The sequence below is a fragment of the Ipomoea triloba genome, chromosome 3 (genome assembly GCF_003576645.1).
Source record: "Ipomoea triloba cultivar NCNSP0323 chromosome 3, ASM357664v1".
In the NCBI taxonomy this organism is placed as follows: domain Eukaryota; kingdom Viridiplantae; phylum Streptophyta; class Magnoliopsida; order Solanales; family Convolvulaceae; genus Ipomoea; species Ipomoea triloba.
The window spans coordinates 16,080,927-16,095,585 of record NC_044918.1 but is presented as its reverse complement, the minus strand read 5'-3'; the positions used below and the strand labels follow the sequence as shown (position 1 = coordinate 16,095,585).

At 33.2% G+C, this 14,659-nt stretch overlaps 1 protein-coding gene across 1 annotated transcript; it reads right to left on the bottom strand.

Moving 5' to 3' along the window:
• Positions 1 to 4,930: 4,930 nt before the first annotated feature.
• LOC116012683 (protein EIN4) lies at positions 4,931 to 10,402 on the bottom strand. The gene is made up of 2 exons (XM_031252320.1): positions 7,816 to 10,402; positions 4,931 to 5,868 (listed from the first exon to the last, which is right to left on the bottom strand). The coding sequence occupies exons 1-2, from the start codon at positions 9,559 to 9,561 to the stop codon at positions 5,323 to 5,325; spliced, it is 2,292 nt and encodes a 763-aa protein (XP_031108180.1). The 5' UTR covers positions 9,562 to 10,402; the 3' UTR covers positions 4,931 to 5,322.
• Positions 10,403 to 14,659: the final 4,257 nt, after the last annotated feature.

The window sequence follows — 14,659 nt, the reverse complement described above, 5'->3', positions numbered from 1 at the left end:
ATTCATGGAGGTGTGTATGTGATGGCGATCTTCATTTTAGCATGTATTTACAAAAGTGTTCTGATGAGGTCTGTCGCCATTTAGATCTGAAGTTTTGGATCTTATCACATTTATATTATATATGCTTACCTTCTTTGTCACTTTGCCATTTAACTCGCCTGCCACCCATGCCCACTGTGTATATATATATATATGCAGACTCACTCTCATACATACATTCCCTTTTAATTAATTAATTACACAAATGCATTTCTATAAAAGAAAATGATGGTATATCAAAGTAAAATGAAATTATAAAGCTATATTATATATACAGTAAATATGAATGGAGGAACCATATGTTACTCATTAATTAGTAATTAGTGTAGTGTTTTTCTTGTGATATGTTGGAATTGAGGATGCTCGATTAATTATATATTTACAAAGAGACAAATAGATATGCATATTGGTTGGCATTCAATTATGACTCTTGTAATTTGGCTTTAATTTGTGTGTTCTTGGGACCCCTCCCCTGGCCCTGGCCTCCAAAAGAGTCCCCTCGTTGATGATTGTTGACGTAGTAAGAGTAGTCTATACTAGTCTAAATATTTATAAATATTATTTCTTGGTCCTGTATTGACTTCTAGGTTCATTGTATCCAATATATAGAGTATATTATATATGTTTTACCTATATATGATTTGAAACGTACGGTCACTATTCTTTACTTAAAAGCGTGGACTAAGTACATTCAACTCATTTGTAATGATTTGTCATTTATAATTCTATAAAATAATGAAATAAATAAGACTATGAAAATAAAGTTAAATTTAGTGATGCTACAGTTGCCAATTGCCATAGAATTGAACAATATTATATTAAGCTCAGCCCCATAATTTGAACACTTTTACTGGTGTTTTGAAGCATATATAATACTGCACTGTTTGAGATGGCAACCGATTCCACACATTAAATAATAAAAATTTAATTAAAAATATTTATATTCTCGAATATATATATATATATATATATATATATATATATATATATATATATATATATATATATACTATCATTAAATAATAAATATTGATTCAACGAAAAGAGAAGTTGAGATAAATAAATAAATAAATAATTTTCTTTAACTATTTATTTAACATTTTAAAGCACATACATAAACTTTCTTAATTTTCATTTATTTTTTAACTAGCCATTTTTTTACGCGTAATGTGTAAACTTTGAATCTAATATTGAAATCATAATCACAATGTTGAAATATTTTTCAAAAAATACAAATATTTATCAAAAAAATTATTTTAAAATATTATTTTTAACCCATAAATGTATATTTGTGAAATCTTATATTTTAGAGAAAAGATATACTTCGTTGAATATCAAGATTTAATTATTACCTTATTATAGAGTTAGCTTATTAGTTAATTTTGACTTTTTAACCACTATTAGTTATTTGACTTGGTTAAACAATCAATATAAGTGTTTGTTTGATTGATTAGATTTTTGTAATATCTTATTGCTCTAAAATGCTAAACAACTTTTTTAATAAACTTTTTGAGAAAGTCATTTTACATGTAATCAGCTATCAGCTAACAGCTAATTTACCAAACATTTTTCTACAACCAAATAATGCTATCAACTAGTCAAACTCACTAACTCAATCAATTAATACTTATTTAATTACTAAACACCCCAATATTTTTAGATAATGTTGACATAATTTAATTAATAAAGGAGGGGAGATTTGGCAAGTAGTATTTGTTTAATTTAATTGGCAAGTAGCCAGTGCTACCTGCCATTCAAAAGAGAATTTTTTGAAAACTCAAAAAATTTAAAATTTAACAAATATTCATTGGGAGGTCAACAATTGTGCATTTTAAATTACATTTTCTTTTGACTTTTTATCATTGAGATTCCATTATTTTTTTTTCCAATCCTATAGAAAAATTCTTCACTTTTTTTAAGCAATGTTTTTTTTTTTTTTAATGAAATATGGTTTAAGATCATACCTGCACAAAATTTTTGCTATGAACTTATAATTATAATTATTATAAAATATATACATATCTTTGCTATAAACCATTTAAATCTCATTGTATTAAATCATTAAATGGTTATTTTATGCATATGTTAATTTTTGTTTTAAAAAATAATAATGATGATATTTACATTACAAATAATTATTTTTATCTAATAATCTATAATTATAGTCATATTTTTCCTTTATTTTATGTATATGCTATTATGCTAATTCTTAAGAAATATTAATGGTGGAAAAGAAAACAATATGTTATGTATGTTAGTAGTGCATACAAAACCTTAGCTTACCTATTCTTTTGTTTATAGATTTATTTACTTTGATTAACTAGAAAACCCGTAGCCAATAGCTGATGATGGTACGCGGGATAAATCATACTCTTGTATGATAGCCCTGCACAAAAGAATATTTAAACTGCAGATATAAGTTCGACATTCTATCATCGGAACGTTATATTAGTTGTTATTTTCGCTACTAGCTACATCTTTTAACATAGTGGTATGTACTTGATCCGACTACTACTAATATCAAAGTAAGTCATGCATAACCTTTCAAAGTGAGGAGGACTCCTTGTGCGTAGTAAGTAGAAGTCTAGTCTCTGTGTTCAGTTGAGTTACGTACCATTATTTATATCATCCCAGATACTTTGTTGGGTCAGGGCGTGGGGCCCCTAGGGTTGGAGATTCAACATTTTGGGAGCAAAGTAAGTTATGCATTCAAATATTTTTTATATAATAGTAAGTGCTTGATCCTCGATTCATATATATTATCGTTTTTTTTAGTGTTTATATGTTCATTTGTATTGAGGATTATGAGTCAAAAAATGTGACAAATCAGATGTTAAGTACGACGTATGGATTGACAGAACCTCGGATATATTATATTGATTAAATCATTAGGCCACCATAATTAATTGATTAATTATATTTAAAGGCGGCAATTAAGGATGACTTTGGTCATTGGCCAACACTACTTGAATTGCATCAATATACTATGTTTTGTGAAAATGATGTTTTACTTACTCACTCAATCAAGGGATTTCTATCCAAAATGAACTTTTTTTTTAAAAAAAAAAATTATATTTCTTCCTGCCCACATTATCTAAAATCTAAACCCCTAATTAATTAATCAGGTTCTGTTAACCCAACATTTAAAAGGAGTTTTCAAGTGCAGAATTCGAATCTTACCAATAATTTAAAAAAAAGGTAAGAATGGGAGACAATCTCAATTAAGTTGGTCGGGTAGTTGACTTTTAGTAGGAATGGTCTATTGATTTTTTATTTTTTTTTTATGTTTTAGCCGGTCAGCTCTGCACAAGCTAGGTTGATTTACTTGCTTATAGTCCTTTAATTTGCCGGTTAGAGTCACAATGTGGAGTTTGCACATCCTCAGGGTAGTGGTTACGCATTTCTATAGTCATACAAAAAACTTTAAAAATAAATATAATGTATGGATTTTGCCTTGTTATGAGTACTAGTCTACCTATGAACATTTGTGAGCATGTAAGCTAGTTGAGACACATCTCGTTATTTACTTTTTTTTGTTTTTTACCAATTTTCAAAATATGAGCGATGAGTGACCCTCAAGTTTGAAATTAAACTTAAAAGGAGCTGCATCAATGGTGTGTGCCATGTGCCATGTCACATGACCCCCCTCCCCCACTTCCCAAAAAAAATGTTCAAAATCCAACATTTCACGCCTCTATTCTCTATTATTGTTTATGTATAAGGGCAGACATATCCTTTAAGACTTCTTCTTTTTTTTTTCTTTTTTTTTTTTTAAATAAAATCATAGTGATCTTATAGGTATTCAATAATCTATAATATAATGTACTCTAAACATTCAAAAATTACAGCAATAGACTTATACACAAACGATAAAAGAAAAAAAAAATGCACGAATGCTAAATAAGAAGAAGAAAGATTAAAAGATGACATGGATTCGCCATGTCGTATCGCAATGGCCAAAATTGCAATGATAAATTTGGTTTTAAGGGTTGGGCCAAAAATTCAAATGGGTTGGCCAGTTGAACTAGTTATGGATTGAGTCTCTAAAGTCAATATAGTATAAATTAAACTATTAAACTTGGTAAAAAAATATAAGGATAAGGTCAAATAAGTCTATCTACTACTTACAAATGCTCAATTAATTTCTTAGTTTAAAATAAGAGCTAATTTGCTATATAAATTTTTTAGAATTCTTACATTTACCATTTTTTCTAGGTTCCATCAGGTTATCAATTCATACTAAGTTGACATGGAAATTTAATTAAAAAAAGGTTGTTGACATAGAATTTATTAAGTTATAAATTGAAGCCAAGCAAACTCTACCAGTATTTTATTCATCTTCAAACTTTTTTCTTTAGCTTTGTCTTCTCAAATTCCCAGTTTCGTCTTTTCAAAATTGTACCAGCTTTGCTCGTCTTCTTGGTTTGAAATGTCTTCATCTTCGACTTCAGCAGGTAGGCAAAACAACTTGGAGTATGAGCCTACGATGTACTGTCATTGTGGATTGAAAGCCCCAATTTGTACAACTTGTGAATTCCACCCACGATTATAATATAATTTCACCTTCCGGTGGATTTTTCACTTTTCGGTGGATTGAAGCCATGCTAAAGAATTTTTCTTTTTAGACGCCATGTTAAAAAAAAAAATGCTAATCACATCTGCTTAATCGGACGCCATGTCATCAAAACCTTATGTAAACTAGAAAAAATTGTAAATGCAAGAAGTTTAGAAAGTTTATGTATCAAATTAGCTCTTGTTTTTTTATCAAGGAATTAATTGAACACTTGTGAGTAGTAGATGTGTCTATTTGACCCTTCTACCAAAAATAGTGCTGTTTATACTAAAACTCTAAAAAACTCCAAGAGCTAAAACACCAAAAGACAAGCTAAAAGGACCAAAAGATAGCACAGCACTGTCATGGCTGCAACATTTCCAAAATGCATTTCAATGTGAAAGTTACAATTTATGAATTAGTTTCTATCAAATTTCTTCTGTTTTTTTTTTTTGTTCTCTTTTCATTTTCAAAGAACCATGCCACTAAGGAAAGTAAACCTTACAGAGACCATCTGGATGGCAATCCTATTCCCTATATATAATATAGATATATATGTATACAAAGGACTTCACCAACTATGCAGTTAGCAAGAACAAGCTAGGATTGTCTCTATGGAGATGTAATGTTACGAGCACGATGAAGAAGGCGGTAATGGTCTAACATCCACGGGCCGCCATTATTCTCGAGATCCAGGGGGCGGCAGCCATTACTCTCGAGTCTCGAGCTTTTCACATGACTTCGGTGCCAGCCCGCTGGAGGACTCTCTGAAGTTCTTCCGCAAGTCTCTGTAAAAGGACGGGTTTTCGTATCAGACCATTCATCCCCACCTGGAGGCATCGTTCCCACATATGGTCTTCCGAGCTCGCGGTCAGGGCTATGATCAACGGCCAGTTGCGGCTGCGAAACTTGCGCACTCTCATCGCCACTTCGAACCCGTCCATTTCCGGCATGTGGAGATCGAGGATGATGACTTGGAAGGACGTTGCCGAGGGGCCTAGGGCGCTTAGACATTCGAAACCCGTTGAAACCGTGGATACTTGGCAGCGTAACTTCTCGAGGAGCTTCTTAGTCACCATTCTATTTACGTCGTCATCGTCAGCCAGAAGAACTTGAAGGCCATCAAACATTGAGCTTGGAAGCGGTTGCTCTGAAGGATTTCTGTATTCAAAGATTCGTCTTCTGATCGAGGATTGCTTCTGATATCTTAGAATCAGCGTCATGCCTTGTCCACGGCCCCGAGAATTTGAGGAGACCCATATATTTCCTTGCATCAACTGCAACAAACACCATAGGTCAAACAATAATCACACATTAAACTAGCTTAACGTAAAATTAAGACCAATTATTCAAATTTTGCAGGTAAAATGTAAACAAAAAAATTCCACCAGCAGAAATCATTTACTAAATCGGCATTCTTAAGAAAAGCTATATTAAAATGTGAACTACACGTTATGTAAATGCAACATGATGTCACGTTTATTATATCAAATTCATAAAATGCAAAAATTCCTAAATGTGACATCATATGCATCTCCAGAATGCATTGCATCCCTATAATGCGACATTATGTCTTCTCTTTCTAAAGAATTTCCTGGTTTCAAGCTGAAATTCGTTTGAATTGCTTGAATATGTAATGACAATGCATGTGAATACACATTCTGAAAACGTGATGTGGAAAGGCACTTCCAAGTATAGTTCAAACAAATTTCAATGGGAACTCCGAAAGTTTTTAAAAAGAGAAGGAACATTGTTGTATTTCAATAGCGTAACATTTTGGGATGCAGTATGAAGTCACAATCAAGACTAGAGGATCAAATATTAAGGAAAAAAATGGTTGTTTCCTACAAGACACAAAGAAATATACGAAAATGACAGTAAAGAGAAACAAAAAAGGGGGATGAGGAGTATAAAAAATCCTGAACCACTATAAAAACTATCACTCTACTTTAGCTATGTTTGGTAGAGCTTATTTTAAGCTACAAATAAGCTATAAGCTCTGTTTGGTAAAACATGAAGAGCTTAAAATAATACTCTGTAGCTTATTTTGAAACACTATCTTAAATAGCGTTTCAAAATAAGCTAGTAGCTATTAGCTTTTAAGCTTTTAGCTTTAAGCTAGCTTATAAGCTAGGTATGCCAAACATAGCCTTTTATTTACTTTGATTATTTGCAAATCATCCATAATCACACATAAAAGCAGTTACGTGTTTCAAATCAAGCTTAAAGGGCAAATAAGTGGCATAATAAGTGACATTACGTCTCTTTTCAGAGCTCACATTCATATTTTGGTATAGATTTTCATTCAACAGAGTAGTAAATAATTTTTTTTTTATTGATACCGTTTTCAAAGTCTACTCAAGACAGTTGAAAGGAATGAGCATTAATAAGCATTGCAATATGAATTTCATGGAGAGAAACAGAGAATCACCTCAAAGATTGTAAGATTTACATTGCTCGATTCAGATTAGTTTTTATAACTGTAAGAAGTATCTGAAAATTTAGAAACCTAGAGATATAGATAGAACTCAAGTCCTTAAACCTTTATCTGCCTTAAGATCTCGACTCTCTTCTTACCTCAAGTAATGACCCTAGTAGCTAGAAGAATAAAGAATGAAGAACAATAAACTAGGGAGAGAAACAGTGTTGCTCAGGTTGTTTTTAAATAAATAATGTGCGTTTTAGTGTGATGTCAATTGGTTAAATTTCCAATAGTTGTTGACTCAAACAGTGACGTTTGAAGTTTCCGTTAAAACTGTTATTTAGTGTTAAAAAAAATACGCACTTTTGCCACTGCACAACTACACGTTTCAGCAAAATACGCAGTTGTGTTTCTGGAAATTTCTTAGTTTGATGAAATTCTTACGTAATGAGATGAATAAATAGGCTGTTAAGCTAACTGATGGATGGATGGCAATTATTGAATAGCATATCTAAAATCTTTTTCTCTATCTCTCTTCTATTCTGCTCTCTTCCCTGAACCTTCACTTTTCTATCTCTAAGCTTTCTTCTTCAATTTATTCTGTTTTCCTGAGTAAATCCAACCCAGTGACTTGGGTTGTAAGACTTACAAACTCAAAACCAAAACCTTTTACATGTATCGAGCCTCTTCCCAAGCACCAACCAAAACCCCGAAATATCTTTTAGGTCACTCCTTTAGAAAAGAAAAGAAATTCCAGACCCCAACTTCATAAACACAAGGAGAACAAATAAAAACTAATTACCTGCACAAGCTTTTTGCACATGGTGAAGCTCAAGCCCTCCTTCACATCTTTGCTGTTATGCCTTTTCCTGCCAGAAGGAACGACTGAAACTGAGGTACCTGATTGAGAATCTCCAATAGTGACTTCAATTTCAAATTTTATTGTTACATTGTCATCACTTGAGCTCGGTTTTCTCGTATTCCAAACTTTATTATTCCCATCCTCAGCTCCACTTTCTGAAGCAACTCTGAATATGACGGAGCCATTTCCATCACTGACATTGAATAAATGCCCAACCATATGAAGTATAACCTGAAACGTTCTCTTCTCGTCACCCATCACCTGATTAGGCAAAGAACTTGGAACATCTGTGGAAAAATCAAAGCCCTTATAAATGGCAAAGCATTTCACGAGACAAGAGGCCTCCCTGATCAATGAATGAAGTTGAAAGGGCCTCATTTCTACAGGGAATTTCCCATCATCTTTGGCAGATATCTCCATTGCATCACTAATTAAGGTTGAAAGTACCGTGCTGGTTTTCACCAATGTGTCGACGACAATTTTCTGCTCAGGTTTCAAATTGTCATCTTGGAGTATGGAAAGCAAGCCCAAAATCGAGTGCATTGGCCGCCTCATTCCATTGTTCATTACCTTCTGGAACGAATTCCTTGCCTGGCTAGCCTTCATAGCATCCTCCTTAGCTTGTTGCAACACACGGTTTCTTTCTTTCAGCTTCTCCTGCATCGACTGAGACTCTTCAAGAACTGTTGCGTGGGACAGAGCCACGGCCACCTGGTCAGCAACCACTTCCACTATCTCCAACTCATCATAGCTCAAATCGCCATCATTAACACTGGGAAAAACCAGCACTAATATGGCAAAACACGTTTCAATAAGCTCTGGTGTTCCACCTTTGAAGTTTGAACCACGAAGCAATGGCATCCGAATAGCTGCAACAGCACCGGGTTGACCAGACCCACCGCTGCTCGCAGCTGCAAGAACTGAATCTTGCTTCAGTAACCTCACCCCTTCGTTCTTTGTTATCTCCAGCACATCCGGGTCATTAATTGAAAGGGAATGGTGCTCTCTAGCCGAACAGGGGTTCAACTCATGCGTCAAGTTCATCTCTGCTCTGTTCCCACTTGGCATCCACACTGCACAGTTCTGAAGATTCAACGTTTTTGAAAGCTCAACCAGAGTGGTATAGAGTATAGTATGCTTATCGAGCGACTTTCTAATTTCTAGTGTCAGCATTCGGACATGCATACTCGCTTCTTTCTGTTTCTTCATCATCCCGACCTCTTGATCCAGCTCCAACACATTCTGCCTCAAAAACAGTTCCCTCACCTTAAATTTGAGAAGCAGAGGGATAAGCGTGAGAAGGGTGATTGCAGTTGCACAGGACACGAGTGCAGTCAGGATTTTGGCAACCGTCAACGACATTATCATCTGAAAGGAAGGCTGAGTGTTGATAGTCCACACATTGAGCAAATGGGTCAATCCACAAAGCACTATGAACGCAATGAATTGAACGAGCACCCATTTGAAAGGTATGTTCGAGCAGCTAATGAAGTACAGCAATTCAATAGGAATCGAGAAATAAGCAACTGCAATCAAGACGTCACCCACTTTCTGCATAAATAGAATGTTACTTACACTAAACAATCCCTCGTCATCACAACAGAGATAATCAATAGCTGACACCACGGAGAAAATCGAAGAAACTAACAACCCAAGAAACAACCACCTCAACATTGCAGCACCCATTGGAGCCTATTCCTTCTTCAGTCCATCCACATAAAAATCTTCAACCTTGAAAACATCAATCCATCAAAAATGGGCACATTTCTTGTTATACCAAAACCCCCTTGTTTAGATCCCATTCTCCCTACTTTGCATCCTCAGTGACAGAATCTCAGTACAATAAAAATAAAAATTGACCTGTCAACTTTATATATCCAAACAACTATCCATATCAAGATCTAACATAGCCACTTGACCACAGTCTCCATTTCAAATATACCACTCATCCAACAATTTCCCCCCATTCCTCCCCCAATTTATTTACCCTTTTGAGATCAAGTCCAACAATTTACACAAAAATGCCTCTCTAAGATTCCTAATCCTATCTATCCAACACAAACATAAAACCAACAACCTAAAACAGCAAAGTCTATATAATCAAAGGTGGAGGAAAAGCATAACCAAACAAACTTTTCAATCTTACAGAGGAACCCAGCTGCTAAGATCTGATCAAAAGCTATCACTTTCCAGCACCCTTCATCAATTCCACCGAAACACCGAGACCCACCACGGAATCTTGACCTCTGCAGGGCCCAAATCAGAGTGAAGAAGCCAAGACGACGAAAAAGCTCCCAACTTTGCTATCAAATGCTCCGCCCTGCTGCAAAACCGGCCCCGGAATGGGAATACAAGCTCGACGCTAGTCAATAACGATGTCCACACTGTTATTGATGTGAGTCCAGCTAGTCGTACCCTTTTCCTCGTGAGATTCTTGACTCATTGCTCCGAAAGAAAAGCGCCCATTTGCTTCCTCCTCTAAAATCTCCTATTCCCAGTCTTTTTTGCTTTCTTCTCCGCACTTTTATGGAGCTCCGATGGAGTATTTATAGTGAGGCCAAGAAATCTAAAAAGAAAATGGACCTTGGCAAAGTTCAAGAAAGTGGTAAATATTTTAATCCATTATTATTATTTCTTTTTTTTTAGATCCATTATTATTATTTCTAAATTTTTAATAATATAGTCCATTTAATTCAAGACACCACATTTTTCAATACATCAAGACTTTAAAGTATAATATTCTACTTCTACAATTATTACGATTTGTAATCTGAATTGATTTCAATTACAGTAATATAATTACCAAATTCCGTATGATTTCAAGCTTTTCTATAATTTAATGAGGGATGTGGCAAGAAAGATGGAAATATTCTTGAATTTGTTTTTTTAATTAAATTAATTATTTAAAATTGATGATGGTAAATATTTTAATCTATTTTTATTTTTAAATTCCCAATAATAAGTCATTTAAAATCCATCTACTTCATTTTACCATATTTTTCAATATATTATGACGTGAGAGTATAACATTTTCTTATAATTTGTTGCTGAGTAAGGCCACAAAGGAGGTTTTACTCCGTACACACTCTCAAACAATAATGACAATTTCTCTATTTATCAAAAAAAAAAAAAAAGGAGAAAAAAGTATAACATTCTATATCATTACCATAATATATAACTATAAGATTATATGTTCAAAACTTAATTCAAACTGAATTCAATTATAACAAATATATCAAAATAGCAGATGTCATTTCATATCAAGATTTTCTAGAATTTAACGATGGGGTGCATCAAGAAAGTTGGAAATATTCTTGGATTTGGAATTTTTGGATAAACTAATGATATAAAATTGATGATGGTAAATATTTTAATGTTTTTGCAGTTTTCAGAGGGATCCACATGGTTTACATGAAGAGAACCTGGACGTACTTTGCTTCTGTGAATCCACATCACTTTATATAAAATAACATCGAATTTGTCTCTCACCTGAGTTTAATTATTTTATATATTTTATATTTTTTCTTTCCTGCTAGCTCTGAGATAATTATCCCATGCAACTCCGGTGCACCGTAAGATTTACCCACTTTGATTGGTCTTGGTCAAACATTATATAATTCAACTTGGTATTGTATGTATTAGAATAGTAAAACATTTAGCTATATAGTATCACTCCACTTGATATTTTCTCCATCCTTAATATATAGTGCCACTTTTAAATTTGACAATGTTGTCCCCAAATATGATTTAAAACTACAAATTTTTAACAATTAATAACTAAATATAATCAAGTTTAGGGTATGTTACAATGAGCTATTTTTTGTTTACTAAAAGGAAAATGTTTTTCTCCTTATAAAATTTTCCCATGGTATGATTTCCATTCATTGATTGACCCACGACTAGTTTAAAAAGTAATTTTCCACTTATATAATGGCACGTTAAAAAGTGAAAATTGAAGGAGAAATATATATATGAGGAGTGTTGAGTGTATAACATTACTGTAACAAAAGTCAGAAGATATGATGAAGATTCTAAATTTCCAACAACTTAGGATAATTAGTACGGTGATGGGTTTGAGGTTCGCATCCTTAAGGGCATAAGAGTACAATTTAGTGTTGGGCTCGAAGATAGGTGAACCAGGTTTTTTCATCATGAGCTTGAAGGTAAGTCTATAAAGTTCATTGATATAGTTTGGTAAAACGAGAAAACTTGAGATATTCCAAAAAAAAAAAAAAAAAAAAAAGAATAAAATGTTTTACCAAGGGAGGTGCTAACTGCAGACCACATCCAGTCAATCCTACATCATCAACATGGTTGATGAGTGTTCTGATTCATTGATTTATTTTGTTTGAGATCAAATGAAAATTCTAGCCATAAACCCTTAGTCAAAGAAAGCATCATATATTGGAATTGTCTGGATAACTTCTTTCAAAATTTTCATCATTTGAATGCCCCGCTGCCTAATCAAATAATTGCGTAGGCAATCAGTCAATCATAAAACGTCACGTTATATAAATATCAACATATCGTATTAGATAAAGACCATCTCATTCGAAAATACTTATAATATTATTACATGGGGGTCGGGAATACTTATAGTATTACTCCATGGGGATGGGGATAAAGACTAAGAGGGAGATGAGGAGGATGGTTGTGTTTGGTTAACAACAACGTTGTCCTCTTGCTAGAAACACGGATTGTCCGTGTCATTTTTGGGCTAACGATCTCCATTAATTAGGATTGCATGATATTAAAGCATGTGAAAGTGTGAGCAGAAAGGGCAACAACGTAACATCCAAACAATAATATGCGATATGGAGTGCAACAATACCGTCCATCTAATCTCAAAACAGCCGCACACCTTATTCCTAAAACGGCGGCTGTACTTGCCTGGTTTCCCATGATGGGGTCAACATCCCCAACCCCAACCCAACCAAAAAAGTGTGTGTGATAATTACTCGCATCAAATCTTTGATTTATAGAAAAATCCGTCGTTTATTACCTAGGATTAAAAAGAAACCTTAAGTTGTCTAGTTTATCGACGACAGTTTTCACAGAAAGCAAATTTAAAACATGCTTAAGTTGTCTAGTTTATCAACGATAGCTCTCACAGAAGATAAACTTAAATCATTGTGAACTGACTAATTTAGTTAAAATTGTTCTCACTGGCATCAAATTTTGGACATTTCACCTAAATTCTTGACTATCAAATTTTATCACATTGGTTTATTGACTTTGAATTTCTTACCACTTCAGCGAGTTTTCCAGGCCCACACCACCTAGAAAATCATACTTGTCGTCCAGTCATTGTTCACGTGTTACAAATGCAATACTCTACTGTATTTTTAAATTGTTACAAATGCAATACTCTACTGTATTTTTTAATTGTTGACCTGACTGTAAATTTAGTGTGTTCAAGCTCAATCTCATGACCTCCCATTTGAGAGATCACTACATGTCATCTGAGCATAAGGTGTTTGGCGGATGTATAGGGTTTAATTGCCCCTATAATTACAAAACCCCTTCAATTTTATCCCTCCTCATTTCATCGCCTCCTTACTCATCTCTCTTCACTTTATCGCTTTTCTCACTGCATTGCCTACTCACTTCTTTGCCACTTTTAAATCGCCTTAATGTTTTGTTTATGTATTTTAAAATTTTTATTACAATTATATGGTCATATATAACCAATTATTAATATTGGTAATCTTTCCAATTTCAATTTACTACCAAACATACAAAATACATTCACCAAAACTTCATCGACTTCCTCACTGCATTGCCTACTCACTTCTTTGTCACTCTTAAGATCGCCTTGATTTTTTGTTTTCGTATTTTTAAAATATGTATTCCGATTATAGGGTCATATATAACTAAATATCAATGTTGGTAATCATTCCAATTTCATACTACTACCAAACATGCAAAATATATTCACTAAAATTTATTCCAATTACCAAGTAATTAATTCTCATTCCAATTCCATTTTCCATGTTCAAACCAAACACACCAGGCACACACCCCTAGTCTCTGTCTTTCAATTGTGATAAATCTAGTACTTTAATTGTTGACTTAATTGCAATTTTGGTCCCCTTTAGAGTACTAAATTAGGTCAACAGGTGAATGATTAAATTTGCAACTAAGCCAACAATCGAAAGATTAGATTTATACGAAGTATCAATTAAAAGCCTGACTAAATTTACATCTAGAACAACAAACAAAGAACTACATTTGTAACTTGGGAACAATTGAAGGACCAAAATTATAATTTTTTTCTTAAAGGAGAAACGAACTGGAAGGACTAAAAGTGACAGGAAATTCAAAGTAGATGGACTAATTAGTGGAAAAAATATATTCAAGGACTATAAGTGAAAATGCTAAAGGACCAAAAGTGGATACTTACAACAATTAACGAATAGTTGAAATGATACTTATCACAAGTTGCATATAATACAAGATTTGACTGAAGTTATTTTGAATTCAATTTTTCATAACATTAAATTTAGTATTAGTATATAAAATTTATATATTTAGAAACTACATTGAAAGTACTATAAAAGTAATAAAACACAAAATTTTAAATTTAAAAATAATTAAAAACTATTTTAAAAAAGAAGAAGAAAGAGTTAGGTTTGAGTGTTTGACCAATGAATAGTAAACAGAACGTACAAAATAGGACAAAGAGAGTATAAGATTTGATGCAAGTAACATTTTCTGAAAGAGACTCCCTAAAATAACGGTGAAAGACCGAATAATAATAATTATAATAATATTAGTATTCAAA